The 15,838-nt window shown below is 40.8% G+C and overlaps 1 protein-coding gene across 1 annotated transcript in view; it reads left to right on the forward strand.

Moving 5' to 3' along the window:
- COQ8A (coenzyme Q8A) overlaps window positions 1–15,838 on the forward strand; it is a 90,758-nt gene that overhangs the window by 54,418 nt on the left and 20,502 nt on the right. Inside the window, 4 exon segments of the mRNA XM_042468420.1 lie at window positions 8,204–8,326; window positions 13,491–13,576; window positions 14,874–14,981; window positions 14,983–15,015. Of these exon segments, the coding sequence (XP_042324354.1) occupies window positions 8,204–8,326; window positions 13,491–13,576; window positions 14,874–14,981; window positions 14,983–15,015 (350 nt within the window).

Consider the following 15,838-nt stretch of genomic DNA (forward strand, 5'->3'; position numbering starts at 1 on the left):
TAATAATAATAATAATAATAATAATAATAATAATAATAATAATAATAATATTTATTTATATAGTGCCTCTCCCGCAGGATCGAGGCGATTTACAACATCGAGTAAAACACAGTATAAAATACAACATACAGTTAAAATACATCCCATTAATTCTCTCCTCCATCCATATTACAATAAAATATAATTTTAAAAAATCAAAAAATTAAAAATTTAAGAATGAAAAGAATTACAATAGTCAGTAATCAAGCCAGTTAGAAACAAGGGGATGGGCAGTTTGGGTGTTCTCTTTGATGGTCTGTGTCTGTAGGAGACTGGGTGAGTTATTCAGGGAAGGCCTGTTGGAAGAGATCCGTCTTGACAGGCTTTTTAAAGTTGTCAAGGTTGGTAATGTTCTGGATCTCCTCTGACAGGCCATTCCACAATTTGGGAGTGGCCAATGAGGAGGCCCTCTGGGTAACCGTGGTCAGCCTGGTCTTTATTGGTTGAAGGAGGACCTAAATGTGCAGGGAGGATTATATGGAAGGAGGTGATCCCGCAAATAGGTTGAACCCAAGCCATGTAGGACTTTAAAGATGATAACCAACACCTTGTACTGGCAGCCAATGAAGAGATTTTATGATGGGGTAATGTGGTCACCTCTAGCTGTCCTGGTAACCTCTCTGGCTGCCATATTTTGGACTAATTGAAGTTTCCAGACTAAGCACAAGGGTAGCCCCACGTAGAGTGCATTGCAGAAAATGAGTCGCACAGTTACCAGTGCATATACTACAGTTTCTAGGTCCCTCTGTTCCAGGAAAGGATGCAGCTGGCGTATCAGCCGAAGCTAATAGCAAGCACTCCTGACTGTCGCATTTATCTGATCTGACATCTGAAGCGACAAGTCTAGGAGTACTCCCAAACTGCGAACACAGTCCTTTAGGGGAAGCGTAACCCCATCTAGGACCGGTTGACCTATCCTTATACCTGGGTTAGTGGGCCCGACAATGAGTACCTCCGTCTTCTCTGGATTCGGTTTCAGTTTGTTTTTCCTCATCCAGTCCATTATCACTTTAAGACATTGAGAGCTGAGATACTGTCTTTGGTCTGAACTGTGATCCGAGACATGGAGAAATATATTTGGGTGTCATCAGCGTATTGATAACACTGTGCCCCATGTCTCCGGATGATCTCACCCAGCAGCTTCATGTCGAGGACAAACTGGGTGTTACTACAGAGTTTAAAGGAATACAAAATGAAATCCAAACACCCTCTTCAGTCAAGGATGAGAGATGATCTTCAAGGACGGTTGTACTTAGAAAATGAAGTAGCTTTTGCTGTGGGAGTCTGGAGTTTTTGATACTTGACTGAAATGTCAGTACTCCAGATATAAATGGACAGGATGGTTGATCCCTAAAAGATTGTATCTGTGAAATCTTTATTTTAAACATGATTTAAAGGATTGGACTTGGGTTCACATTTCATTATGTTTTGATATGAGTCTTGAGTAGAGAGAGACATTTGCTTGATCACATCTGAGCCTGAAATATGAACAACCATTTTGGTCATTCACATAGTTGCTCTGTATTTCTCTCAATGTGAGCAAATCAGAAAGTCTTCCACTAACTATAGTTTCCTATTCAGTCCAAACAAAAAGTTGATGGGTTTGGAAAGAACCATTTTGGCCTCAGTTTTCAACAGGCTTAATATTCTGATTTGTTCTAAGTTTCTGATTGTTTGGACATAACGACATTACTGTAAATAAGAACTTCCCAATTTGTTCACTTGCTCACATCAAGAAAGAGGAGCAAATGGTCTTCATGTGGATTATTAAGGCAAGATGTGGTTGTTCAGTTATGCTCAAGAGTTATTCCAACTAAGTTATTTAATGTTCATAAAGCTGCTTCTTGTTACATATGCTTTGGATGGGTGTGTGTGTTTATTCACCATGATTGTGTGAACTGTTGAGTGATGAAAGATTAAAAATACATGATTATTTGACAAATGGTAACTGAGCATGGTATAACCATGTGATAAACTCTGTCAAATTGGGACGACCATTTTACTGACTCCACATATGCCCAGATTTCAGATCAACTGCTAATGTGGCATTCTTTTCTTATTTGTATGTTAAGATAGTAGAATTGACCAACTGATTACATGCACACAATGGTTGATTACTACAGTGGGCCCTTCTTTTACGCGGAGGATCCGTTTCGGACCCCCCACTTAAAAGAAAAAGCGCATAAGCTTGATCCCCATTAGAAGTAATGGGGATAATGCCTGTTGTGTGGGAGCTCGTGGCGCCACATAGGTGCCACAGCCACGCACCCATTACTTCTTCTGGGGCATGCAAGACTTTTTTTGGGGCGTGGCTTTCAGCGTATGCTGGGTATGACGCGCCCGCGTTTGACGTGGGTGCATTGTATTTGATAAATGGTCATCTCTGTTCACCTTATCTTAACAGTGTCAGAACCAGTTAACTCAAATTCCAGTGTGAAATTTCCATTTGAGTGAAAACAAAAGGCTTTTATTGTAGACATCAGAACAGAAGCTACCAGCAAAGCGTTTAGGTCAGATCTGACCAGTTCCACTCACTATCATAATATTAAAGTACAAATTATTATAACTCCACCTTCAGCTAATTGGCATGCAAACTATATTCCCAAAGCCCAATTCTAACAGTCCTCTTATCACCCATCTGCTCTCCTACATGCCATTCCTTATCTCTGCAGTTCTACAGTTCTCCAGAAAGCAAAATCCCTCCTCCACATTCCTAGCCTCTTTGCCGACAGGCGACATTTTCAAGCAAATTAACCCCCGATGGTACATAGCATTGGCTATCCCAATCTCCCCAGAAACATCACTGAATACATATTACTCAAGAACAGAACCAGCATGACAGAACCACACTTGGATTCAGACAGTGGGCTTGAAATGCCTCCATGTGTTTATTTACTGCCAGGCAGCCATATTGGATTACGCTTTTTTTGCATGCCAATACAAATGGAGGTTGGCATGACAAGTGAAAAAGCTTTTGTTCTACTCTTGATGTGGTTACATGTGATTAACTAGCTGCAGACAGTACATTGGATGCATTTTACAAAATATGAAACGGTCTGTCTTCCACAAATCACAACCTCAGCTATAGCAGCAAGAAACTACCTGAATGCCCTTATGACAAGATTTAGCCCCATCCCAATCTTTTCAGAGTAGTCACTTACTGCTGTTTGAAGTGGCTGTGTGAAGTGAAGTCTTGTATTTCAGGTGAATATCATGGTAGTTCATTTGCACACTTCTTCTATGGGGTATGATTGATAGTTTCTTTTATTCCAGACCCCTTTCCACAGTGTTTCACAAACAAGGAGACCCCCCCCTCTTGTAATATGTGAACCCAGGATAATCTACTGAATCATAGAAGAGTTAGGATAGATATATGAAAGTACAGAAGTCCACTCTTATCTGCGGTTTCTTTCTACAGTTTCAGTTCCCTGTGATCGCCACAGTCTGAAAATATTATGTGCTTTTCTCTTATCCATGGTTTTGCTTTCTATGTTTTCAATTACCTATGATCAGACAAAGTTCAAAAACATTACGTATAGTACCCTAGAGTAGTACCTGCAGTTTGAGGCACTGGGGATCTTTGAACGTATCCCCTGCAAATAGTAGTGAATTTTGGAATTCACTGACACAGGATGTAGTCCTGGCTGCCAGCTTGGAAGCCATTGAAAGGGCATTGGATCATAAATTCATGGAAATGAGTCCTTCAGTAGCCACTATCCAGGATTTCTCATCCAGTGTCAAATGTATTTTACAGTATTGCCATATATCAGTTGGTGGGAAATATATGAGAGTGGGTGCATTTGCACTCTTGTCTTGCCATGGAGAGTTGAGCTACCATTTTCTGAACAGAAATTAGGACTAGATAGTCCTTTGGGCATGCACATTATTAAGGGCTTTGATTGTTCTTTCATTCCTTTTGAAACACTAAATACATCAGTTGGGGATTTAAACTATTGATTTTTTCTTTTCTTGTCTCCTTCAAACAGTTGTTTGAGGGGGTGACTGAGGATAATGGTACAGGTGAAAGGATAAATATGTCTACATTACTTAAAATTCACAGTCTTCCTCCTCAGACTACTGCACTTTAGCTCTGTCCTCCAACAGAGTGATCTCCCATGAGGGATTTGACTCCTCAGTAACATGCATTTTGGCTCATACCCTAGCAGCTGTTTTCAAAACAGGTGAGCTAGATAAGGGTGAGCCTGCCATTTTTCCTTCAGTGTTTCCTTTTGTTTGGTATCCTCTTAACCTTTTGTTTGGTGTCCTAGCAAAATTTTCTTGACTACCTTAATTATTAACCTTTTCTACAGTATGTTTGTATACTAAAGAGCCCATACATTAGCAGAAATTGTAAAGCAAGGGCAGGCAAAGTTCAGTCCTCCAAGTCCTTTTTTTTGCATCCCATAGTACTCCTCAGAATATCTTTTAAAATTACAGTGGTCTGCTGGTGAGATTTGGTGGCAAGCAGCTAAATGCAGCACATTGAGAATTAATTGCACTATACTGTGGTTACCATATTAACAGTTGTTGTTGTAGTCAGTATCATGGTAAAGCCATTTTAACTACAGTTAATATTCATTTCTTTGTAAGTGTAAATTCAATAATTAATTATGATTGGGAAGTTATTTCTTAATGAGTTTCGGTGATGTAAATTTTTAACAATGAAGTTAATTTTTCCAAATATGACTTAATGAGGTATGAGTAGTGGGAAATCATTAAGGAGATTTAAACATGAATCATGTATATGAAATATGATATGCAAAAATAATTTGCTATTATCTATCTATCTATCTATCTATCTATCTATCTATCTATCTATCTATCTATCTATCTATCTATCTATCTTGCATTAAGGAAAGGTGACAACCTTTCCCCCTAGGCACTGAACCTTGAGCATACAGCCCTTGAGCACTTGCCCAACTTGAAGAGTGCCCCCCCCCATCCCAAAGCAGTTGCCCACTCCTGTATTAGGCTCACAGCTTGGGTGTTCTCCTGGACTCGACTCTGAACCTGGATGCCCAGGTTTCAGGAGTGGCCAGGAGTGCATTTGCATGTGTCACACTAGTTAAAACTAGTTAAAATAATTTACAGTGGTGCCTCGGGTTACGAAATTAATTCGTTCCGCCGCCGCCTTCGTAACCCGAAAAGCATTCGCAAGCCGAAATGCCATAGGCGCTAATGGGGAAAAGCCGCGATTTCGTGCGAAAAAGCGCCGAAAAGCACCAAAAATTTTTTCGTAACCCGAAATAACCTTCGTAACCCGGAACAATTATTTTCAATGGATTTTTTTCGTAACCCGGAAATTTCGTAACGTGGGTATTTCGTATCCCGGGGTACCACTGTATTTTAACTAGTGTGCCAGCTGTGCCTGTTCCTTGAGACATCAGATCTGGCTACAGTGACATATGCCTTGATTGGATCCCATTTGGAACATAGTAATGAATTGTACATGGGGTTGCCTTTGGAAACTGTTTGAAACTTCAGTGGGTGCAGAACACTGCAGCTAGAATGCTGACTGAGGCCATTATAGGGAGCATATAAATCCCTTGATGAAACAGCTTCACTGGCTACAGGTTCATTTCCAGACACAATTCATAGTGCTGGCCAAGACCTATAAAGCCCGATGCAGCTTAATCCAGACTATTTGAGAAACCATATATCCCCATACAAACCTGCTAGAGCCCTAAGGTCTTCAGGGGAAGGCTTTATGTTGGTCCCACTACCATCACAGGCTCGCTTGTTGAGGACACAAGAGAGCGTCTTCTTGGTGGCTGCTCCCAACCTCTGGAACACGCCTCTACAGGAGGCTAGGCTGGCCCCCTCCTTGCTGGCCTTTTGCCAGCAGGTAAAAACGTTTTTATTCAGGCAAGCTTTTTAAAAATCATGTAAGGGTGGCTTATATGGGGGGGGGGTTGTTCTTAACTTTTGTACAGTATGTGTTTATGTTAACTTGTATTGTTTTAAATAAATTATTTTAATTGTTTTTAATTTTTTACTGTGAAGTTTTTGAGATGTTTTTATCTTGTAAGCCACTTTGGGTCCTTTCCTGGGAGAAAGTTGGCATAGAAGTGGAATGAAATAAAAGGCAAAATTCCCTCTGCACAAATCTTTCCAGGAAAACCCTGTGGTAGGTTCACTTTAGGATTGCCATACAGAAATTACTTGTCTCTCTGGCTTTTCTTCACGAACGAAGATTCAGGAAGGACTCATCCCGCGTTTTCTGCAAGTACGTTGATGACTAAAAAGGCCGATCCAAGATAAAAAAAAGTCCGGTTGTAGAAAGTACAGCAGAATGTCTCTTTGGGTGATGTTTCCAAGTTGTGGTTCTTTCTGTGTTGTCGTTCCTCTTCAAGACTCGTTCGGCGTGAGTTTTCGAAAAAGGCTGCAGCATCATAGATAGTGCATCTCCATGCCTCCCAATGCGAGGCCAGGGCGGGCCATTGTTGGTGATCAATTTGGCCAAACCTGAGGTGCTGTTTCAGGGAGTCCTTGTATCTCTTCTTTGGAGCACCCCTCTTACATTCACCGTAGAATACTATTTTTGGGAGGCGATGGTCCTCCATCCTAGAAATGTGTCCTGCCCAACGCAGCTGCGTCCTCAATAGTATGGCCTCAATGCTGGTGATCCTGCTTGCTCAAGGACAGCAACATTCGTCACATAGTCAGTCCAGTGTATATCTAGAATTGTATTCAACTGCAAAATGATCTTTATCTTCTATGCCCTGTTGGCACAGTGGTTAAATACCTGTACTGCAGCCACAAGGGTGTGAGTTCGATCCCAGGCAGAGCTCCAAGATGCAGTGGTTAAATGCCTGTACTGCAGCAACTCACTCACAAACCATAGGGTTGTGAGTTAAATCCCAGCCAGGGGCTCAGGCTCGACTCAGCCTTCCATCTTTTCATAGGTCACTTAAATGGGTACCCATGGGCAGTGGAAAAATACATCCCACAACCTGAGGCCAGGAATGCAAGTATTCTACTTGGTTTGTTCGCATAATTCCTTCTTTCCCCTTCTTTTGTCCCAATGAGTAGTAATAAGCTAAGTGGCTTACAGGAAATGCTAATTAGTCTTTGGACCCTTCTTATCTTTCTCCAATGAATAATTGCTATTTAACCCATATTTCTGCCATTTTTTCCTGTTAGCTATGGAAATAGGCCAACAGATTTACTGAAAAAAGCTATTTGTTGTTAATTTTGTTTATAAAAGTTCAATTTCCCTCTTTATTAGCAGTGTGTAAAGCTATGACATTATTTACTCTATTTATTTCAAGGATTTATATTCCACCTATCTCTCACAATGGAATTTTATGACCAACATAAAAAGACATGATTTTAAAACATAGACTGAATGCATTTGTTTGACTTAATAAAGGCATTGCCAGTCCAAGAATAAGAACATAAAATTAGCCAGACAAAAGGCCCATCTGATCCAACATTCTGTTCCCACAGTAGCCATCCAAGCAAGAGATGAGACAGAAAAAACCTTTCCATAAATTGGGGCTCTATTTACATTTGCTAAGCACCTGGGCAGGAACTGCTTTTTCCTTTAGGACTATTTGGGCCTAGGAGGTACACACACAAGGCTAAATATGTAATTCCTTCTTATGCATCAGCTAGATGTTGAGCATACTGTTATGCCTTCCTGTTCACACTGCATCCAAATGTATAACAAAGGAAGAAGCTATGAGTGGAGGTACTGCCTTGTCACTTACTGTGCAGCTGTGAATTCAACATTAGCTTGATATACTTTGCAGTGTGTTAGGTTATGTTTCTTCTTTTTTACTGGTGATAAAAACTTAAATTAGTTGTTGTGTTCAGACTTTTAGTCATTACTTGCATCATTAAAAATCCATGAGATTTTAGTTTTTTCTAATATGAACAAACGGACCATTAGTATCTGCGTAAAATTCAGCAAATGGTTTCAATACAGTACTTGATGTTGCTTCAGCTTCCTTGGGGTGTCCATCAAAGTGCCCTTTTCAGACCTGTTCTGAAGTCTTTTTGTCTTATATTGAGAACTAACTTTCTGTGATTAATATTACTAAGTCTGTCACTTAAGATAGCGATCAGTCTGAGAGAAACTTGTTTGGGCAACATGACAATGGGCCTGAAATTGCAATTTTAAAATGACTTTAAAAAGTCTACTCTGCTTGTCTGTCCTCAGGAAAGAAGGCTGTTATGGATACCAGCCCATTTCTGTCAGAGGCGAATGCAGAAAGAATTGTGAGAACACTGTGCAAAGTTCGAGGTGCTGCACTGAAGCTTGGACAGATGCTGAGCATTCAAGGTAAGTACAAATGGATCATCTGTATTCTTTGATTCTCTCCCCTTCCTCTTTTTGTAGTTTTGTCATCCACTTCTGCCAGGTGATGCCCATATTTATTTGAGGATTTGCAAGAGCCAGGAAACAGACATTCCTGTCTCTACTCAATGCCAGCGTCCATCAGAACCTCAACACCTAGCTTCAAAAAGTGCATTGGGGAGGTGCCTTTTTAAGACCTTATATTTTAAATGGAGGATTTGCTTTGATTCTGTCCCACACATGCAGAAAGCTTAGTATAACATAAATACTAAATTCAAGTGCGAATATTGATTAAATTTCACTTGCTGAGAGTCACATGGAACTGGTCTCACATCCTTCACTCCTAGCTTTTTCATGTTTAATAAGAAAGTCTGAAGAGAGATTATAATTATGTTTGGCTGAGTGGGCATAGTTAGGTTCCCCCCCCCCCCCCCCCACCCCCAAACTTGCAAGTCACTTTTTTGGACTAAATTCAGTGTCCCCCTATCAGCATAGCCAGTAACTTCTCCAAGCTCTGCCCCTTTTCCTTTTCATCTCTTATGATAATCTCTGTTGAATTCAGCTATGTACAATACTTCTTTGGAGCAGTTGCAGGAGAAACCTCAAAGGGGGGAAAACAATGAAAAAGGAAGTTAAGACATTCTCCCACCATGCTTTGAGAATCAGAAAGATATCACTGATGTGTAATGTAATCCAACCATTTATCCTGAAGCAGGATATTCTGTACCCCAGGCAATCTGTACTAGAGACCAACTTAGCTTTTTAGCCTGCCTGCCTTGGAATAAATTGCTTATAGGGACATTCCCAGTGTTTTATTGAAACCCACCTCTGTCCAGTAGAATTCCTTGTCCTATTTGAGCACAGAGATTTTCAAAGGAATAGTTGCTTTACCAATTTACTCTTACCATTCTTAAAAAAATACCAGTATCTCCACTCCATCACTAAACCTGATTTTGGATAAAGAATTACATCTTAAAGTATGCCCAGTTTAAGAGGTCCCTTTGTTGTGCCCCAAAATGTGTCTTATTCTAACTAAATTTTTGTTGTGTTTTCTATCATTTGTATAATAGAATAGTATTATACATATTCATTCATAATGTAATATCATCTGATGTTATGATTTACATAATAGATGAAGAAGACAGTGAAATAGTTCAAGATTTTCCATACATACCCTCAGTTATTAATCAGAACTGTGGCCCCAGTCAAGAAATCAGAAGAAGACTAGGACTTGGAAGGGCAGCTATGAAAGAACTGGACAAGATCCTAAAGTGTTAAGATATAAAGTTAGGATTGTCCATGCCATTGTATTTCCAATTTCTACATATGGTTGTGAAAGCTGGACAATGAAGAAAGCTGGTAGGAATAATTTCATTTGGAATGTGGTGTTGAAGAGTTCTTTTAAGCATGGACTGCTTAAAAGACCAATAAATGGATTCTTGACCAAATCAAACCTGAACTCTTCCTGTAGGCCGTTAACTAAACTGAAGACAGTCATACTTTGGACATAACATAAGAAAACATGACTTAAAAGAAAATAAGGTAGAAAGCAGTAGAAAAAGATTGCATTCCACATGGATAGAATCAATCAGGGAAGCTACAGACCTGAATTAACAAGACCTGAGCAGAGTTGTTCCTGATAGGGTACTTGGAGGTCTCTCATTCATAGGGCCTTCATAAGTCGAGGTCAACTTGGCAGCCATCAAGAATAAAAAATCTGAAGTCCTAAACTTCTGTTTATTTAGCTTGTGCCTAAGTTCAGCCCTGGCCAAATCATTCTTTATTTCACCAGATATTCCTCATAGGATAAATCTGTAAGACATTTTATCCCCATTCTAATCCCCCATTGATTCCTTCTAATCTTCTGTGTAAGCCTCTGATCTCACACTCTTCCCTTATGCATAGAGTTTCAAACTCTTACTCATCACATTTCTTGTTTTTTTTTTCTATCCCTGCTTGGTGGGACAATTTGTGCATCTATTGTCTTCCCTGGTCCCCATTCCTCTTTTTGTTCTTACTGTAAAATGGGGAATAATAATAATAATAAGAATAATATTTATTTATTTGTCTTTTCCCGCCTCTCCCAAAGGATCGAAGTGGGGTTACAGACTACTAAAATCAATACATACAATGCAGTACAATACACTATAAAAATACAAAATGGTACATCACAAACATCAATAAAATACAACAAAACCAACAGCATCCAACATCCAGGGGTAAGACAGAATATCATTGTCGGCAGGCAGAATAGGCAGTGTGCTGGATGTTATGGAGGGAACTCAACAAGGAACGGCTTCTATAAACTCAGGGTTTAAGCAAGGATAAATTTTGGTAGCTGCCCTTCAGTCCTTTCTCCTTTTCAAATGACTTTTCTTCCTTACTACTCCCTTCCATGCCCATCTAGCTGTCAAGACATGCATGCCATTAAATTGATCCTAGGGTAACTTTTGGCCCTCCTTTTGTTTTGAACTTCAACTTCCATCAACTAACCCATGGCCAGTTATGGCAGATAAAACTCCAAATATCTGGAAAGATAAAGGTTCCCCACTTCTGTTTTAAACATTTTCTACCAGTCCCAGTAGATGAACTTGTGCCTGTACTTGGTTTTGCTTCCCAGTCCTTTAAAAATTGTTTCTTAGCAGTCTTCAAGCAGAAGTTATTAAAAATCCAAATACATAATACTCACCTTGATCTGCTACTGTGTAGATGATGGAGTCCTTCCAGAATTCCTTGAAGGGCAAACAAGTGTGCCACATGAATAGCAAGTGGGAATAGTTCATTGGTATGTTAGTAAGCAAAGCAGATAAGTGATAGGATAGTCATGCCGAATCACAACTAAAGCAAGTGACTATGCTCTGTTTTTCTGAACCAGTGATAGCGAAGGAGCCTTTGGGGAGCTACAGTATCTATCTGTTCTTTATAGCATTTTCTCTACACTTCTGTTCATTTGCTTTGTCCCTGCAGTTGGGTTTCACCAGTGAAGAAAAAGGAGACTTCTTAGGTCAAAATTGTGACACAAGATGTATCATATGCCATCAACTCTAGTGCTACTTGTGACTAAGAAAAGGCTTTGGGGTTGAGACTGCCATGGTTGCCTTGACCGACGATCTGCATCTGAGCATCGACAGGGGTAGTGTGACCCTGTTGGTGCTCCTAGACCTCTCAGCGGCTTTCGACACAATAGATCATGGCATCCTCTTGGACCACCTGAGGGGGTTAGGTATTGGAGGCACTGCATTGCAGTGGTTCTGGTCCTTCCTCTCGGGCAGGTCCCAGAGGGTGCTGCTCAGGGACAGCTGCTCCAGTAAAAGGGAGCTCACCTGTGGGTTACCACAGGGTGCTATACTGTCCCCGATGTTATTTAACATCTATATGAAGCCGCTGGGTGAGATTATTCGGAGTTATGGAGCTGGGTGTTATCAGTACGCTGATGACACCCAGATCTATTTCTCCATGTCTCGTTCGTCGGCCTCGAATTCTGATGGCGTCTCTTCTCTCAATGAATGTCTTCGGGCAGTAATGGGCTGGATGGGGAAAAACAGATTGAAACTGAATGCGGACAAGACGGAGGTGCTCACGGTAGCAGCCCCGAAACCAAGAATTGGGTTGCAATCCCCAGTCCTGGATGGGTCACACTCTCCTCCAGTGACTGTGTTTGCAGTCTGGGGGTGCTCCTTGACTCGTCGCTCCTGATGACAAAATCAGGTCAATGCAACAGTCAGGAGAGCCTGTTATCAGCTTTGGCTGATACGCCAACTGCGCCCTTTTCTGGAAGCAAGGGATCTCGAGACTATTGTACACGCGCTGGTGACCTCACGTCTAGATTACTGCAATGCGCTCTATATGGGGCTACCCTTGTGCTTGATTCGGAAACTGCAATTAGTGCAGAATATGGCGGCCAGAGTAGTGTCAGGAGCATCAAGGAGGGACCATATAAATAATAATAAATAATAAAAGTTTTATTTTTATACCGCCCTTCTTCAAATCAGGGCGGTGCACAACAAAATTATACAGTACAATAGACACCAAAGCAATTACAATATACAAAGACCATATCGCAGTAAAAGCCTAGACGTATTAAAAACATTACGAACTCATGCCAGTCTATTGTGCTGGCAGAGGAAGGGGGGGGGGGGGGGAAAAAAACTTCGGGGGGGGGGATATTCAGGGGTAGGCCTGCTCAAATAAATAGGTTTTCAACCCCTTCTTGAATTGGGGTAGGGAGGTGGCTGCGAGTTCCAGAGGCTGGGGGCCAAGATCGTAAAGGCCCTCCTAGAGGTAGAAGCTAGTCACCGGAACTCTTAAAAGTTGCTGCCCAGATGATCTGAGGGTGCGGGGCGGATATTACTCCGGTATTAAAGTCCCTCCACTGGCTGCCTATTAGTTTCCGGGCCCAGTACAAGGTGTTGGTTATCACCTTTAAAGCCCTAAATGGCTTGGGTCCAAACTATCTCAGGGACCACCTCCTCCCATATAATCCTCCCCGCACACTCCGGTCCTCTGAGAGGAATTTGCTGCAGCCTCAAAAATATGGGCTTTCGGCTACCTTCCAGAGGGCGTTTTCTGTTGTCGCCCCCAGATTATGGAACGACCTGCCGGACAAGATCTGTCAACTGACATCTTTAGACAGCTTTAAAAAGGCTGTCAAGACGGATCTCTTCCAGCAGGCCTTTCCTGGATAGATAATCCCAGCATTAGGAACCCTCTTCTCATGAGAGTCCCTAAGGTCCTCTCTGGAAATTTGAGTGGAATGCTGCCACAGTTTGCTGTTTTGTTTTTGTCTGTTTTGTAATGGTGTGTATGTGTTATGTTGTTTTAATTTGTTGGTTTTAATTATAATTGATTTAATAACTTTTTAAGGGGGGGGAGGGAAGTAGATTTTGATATATATTGTATTGTATTATTGTTAGCTGCCCCGATTGACCTCAAAGAGGCGGGATATAAATAAATAAATTATTATTATTATTATTATTATTATTATTATTATTAAAATCACAGAATTACCAACTTAATACGTCCAAGGTGTGCCTTTGTAACTGAGAATAATGATGTAGGACAGAGTAACTCAGAAGTAACCCAACGTTGTTCAGATATTGAAGCTGATGGGCTTGATTCTCTACCCCCCCCCCCCTTTTCTTTCCATCAGATGATGCCTTCATCAACCCTCACCTGCAGAAGATTTTTGAACGTGTCCGCCAGAGTGCAGACTTTATGCCTTTAAAGCAAATGATGGTGAGAAATTGGTATAGCAATATGGCAGAAAAGAGTCTGGAGATTGTTAACAGAAAGCAGGCATTCTGCTCTGTATAATGGTTACTTGCTGAGGCTTGGTGCTGCTTTTTGGAAAGCTGGCAGAAAGAAGCAGATCCTTCTTAAACTCATAGAATCATAGAGTTGGAAGAGACCTCAAGGGCCATCCAGTCCAACCCCCTGCCATGCAGGAAATCTAAATCAAAGCATCCCTGACAGATGGCCTCTGTTTAAAGACCTCCAAAGAAGGAGACTCCACCACACTCCGAGGGAGTGTGTTCCACTGTCGAACAGCCCTTACTGTGAGGATGTTCTTCCTAATGTTGAGGTGGAATCTCTTTTCCTGTAGCTTGCATCCATTGCTCCGGGTCCTAGTCTCTGGAGCAGCAGAAAAAAAGCTTGTTCCCTCCTCAATATGACATCCCTTCAAATATTTAAACAAGGCTATCATATCACCTCTTAACCTTCTTTTCTCCAGGCTAAACATCCCCAGCTCCCTAAGGCTTTCCTAATAGGGCATGGTTTCCAGACCCTTCACCATTTTAGTCGCCCTCCTTTGGACACTCTCTAGTTTCTCAATGTCCTTTTTGAATTGTGGTGCCCAGAACTGGACACAATATTCCAGATGGGGCCTGACCAAAGCAGAATATAGTGGCACTATTACTGCCCTTGATCTAGACACCATATTTCTATTGATGTAGCCTAAAATCGCATTGACCTTGTTAGCTAAAAGAAGGTTAAGAGGTGATATGATAGTCCTGTTTAAATATTTGAAGGGATGTCATAACTCAACTTCTTTTTTCAAGAAGCTCTTTAATATATATGTATATACCATACAGTTGGTCCTCCATTTTTCTGGGGGCTTGAATGGAGCATGCCCTATGTGCGGAGGTCGCCCCCTCAGTGTATATTCAAGGGTGCAGATCTCAGATCTGCGCATTAGAAGGGGCGACTGTATTATTATAGTGGATTTCTTTGAAATCTAGCTCTCTGCTTCAAATGAGAAATGTTTTGCCATATTGCGTGAGTCAGTGGACACTTGGATTTGATTGTGGTCACTTGTATATTTTTGACATTTGATAGATAAGACTTGTGAAAATTTTTAGTGGCAGTTTCTGAAGTCGAAAGCTTTCATGTCCGATATCCATAGTTTTTTTGTGGGTTTTTCGGGCTATGTGGCAATAAACTCTTCTAGAACATGGCCACATAGCCCGAAAAAACCCACAAAAAAACTAAACATACACATTCATTCTGTGCTTTTGTTGTTTTTTTCCTCCAGAAAACTTTGAACAATGATCTTGGCCCTAACTGGCGTGATAAGTTGGAGTTTTTTGAAGAACGACCATTTGCTGCAGCTTCCATTGGACAGGTTCACCTGGCTCGCTTGAAAAAATGGCAAAGAAGTTGCCATGAAAATCCAGGTGGGCCCAGTAATCTTCAGCATTTTGAGAGCCAGGACCCACGTTTATGGCAGAGATTTGGAAAAAGTTACTATTTTGGACTGGAACTCCCACAATACCATTAGTTAACATGGCCATGTAGGCTGGGAGATTCTGGAATCTGCAATCCTCAAACTAACTTTTCCTACCTCTGCCTTTATTTCAAACATCCATATAATACCTTATATTTGCACAATGATAGTGCTGCTGCTGCTTCAGTAGAGAGTCCCAGTTCTACCAGTTGAATTTGCTATATGTTTAGTTATGATTATATTTCACTCTCGTATGCATGGAAAAGGCATTTTACAAGCCTTGTATGAGGTAAGGCTTCTATAAATCATTTTAAGCACAAACAGGCAGACAGACAGACTGCCATTATCTACCAGCATATATCCAGTGAGATATGTTAAATTACTTGAATTTAATGAAAGCATTAATGTCAGAATATTTTGGTATTCTGCTATCTTCCCAATATGCATATTAAAATGATCAACCAATTACCAATTGAAGTGTGCATACAAACAGTATTTGTTTATTCCCTTTAAAGTAACATGAACCTGTGCTACTGTGACATATTGAAGTGCATCATATGAATGGTTTACTTATGCTTCTGTTCCCTTTTGTTGTTCTGAACCATTGACATATCACATTGCATGTTGGAAACAGCTCTTTTCTAGTAATCCTAGCTTTAAGGGTAGTGTAACTTTTTTTGACAGTGGGAGTTTTCTTTACTCATCCCCATTAATTTCTTGGAGGATAGAAAGTTTCTGAAGGCCTGAAGATAGTAGAAGGTCTTCCTAACTTG

This window comes from Sceloporus undulatus, chromosome 1, assembly GCF_019175285.1.
Source record: "Sceloporus undulatus isolate JIND9_A2432 ecotype Alabama chromosome 1, SceUnd_v1.1, whole genome shotgun sequence".
Taxonomy (NCBI): Eukaryota; Metazoa; Chordata; class Lepidosauria; order Squamata; family Phrynosomatidae; genus Sceloporus; species Sceloporus undulatus.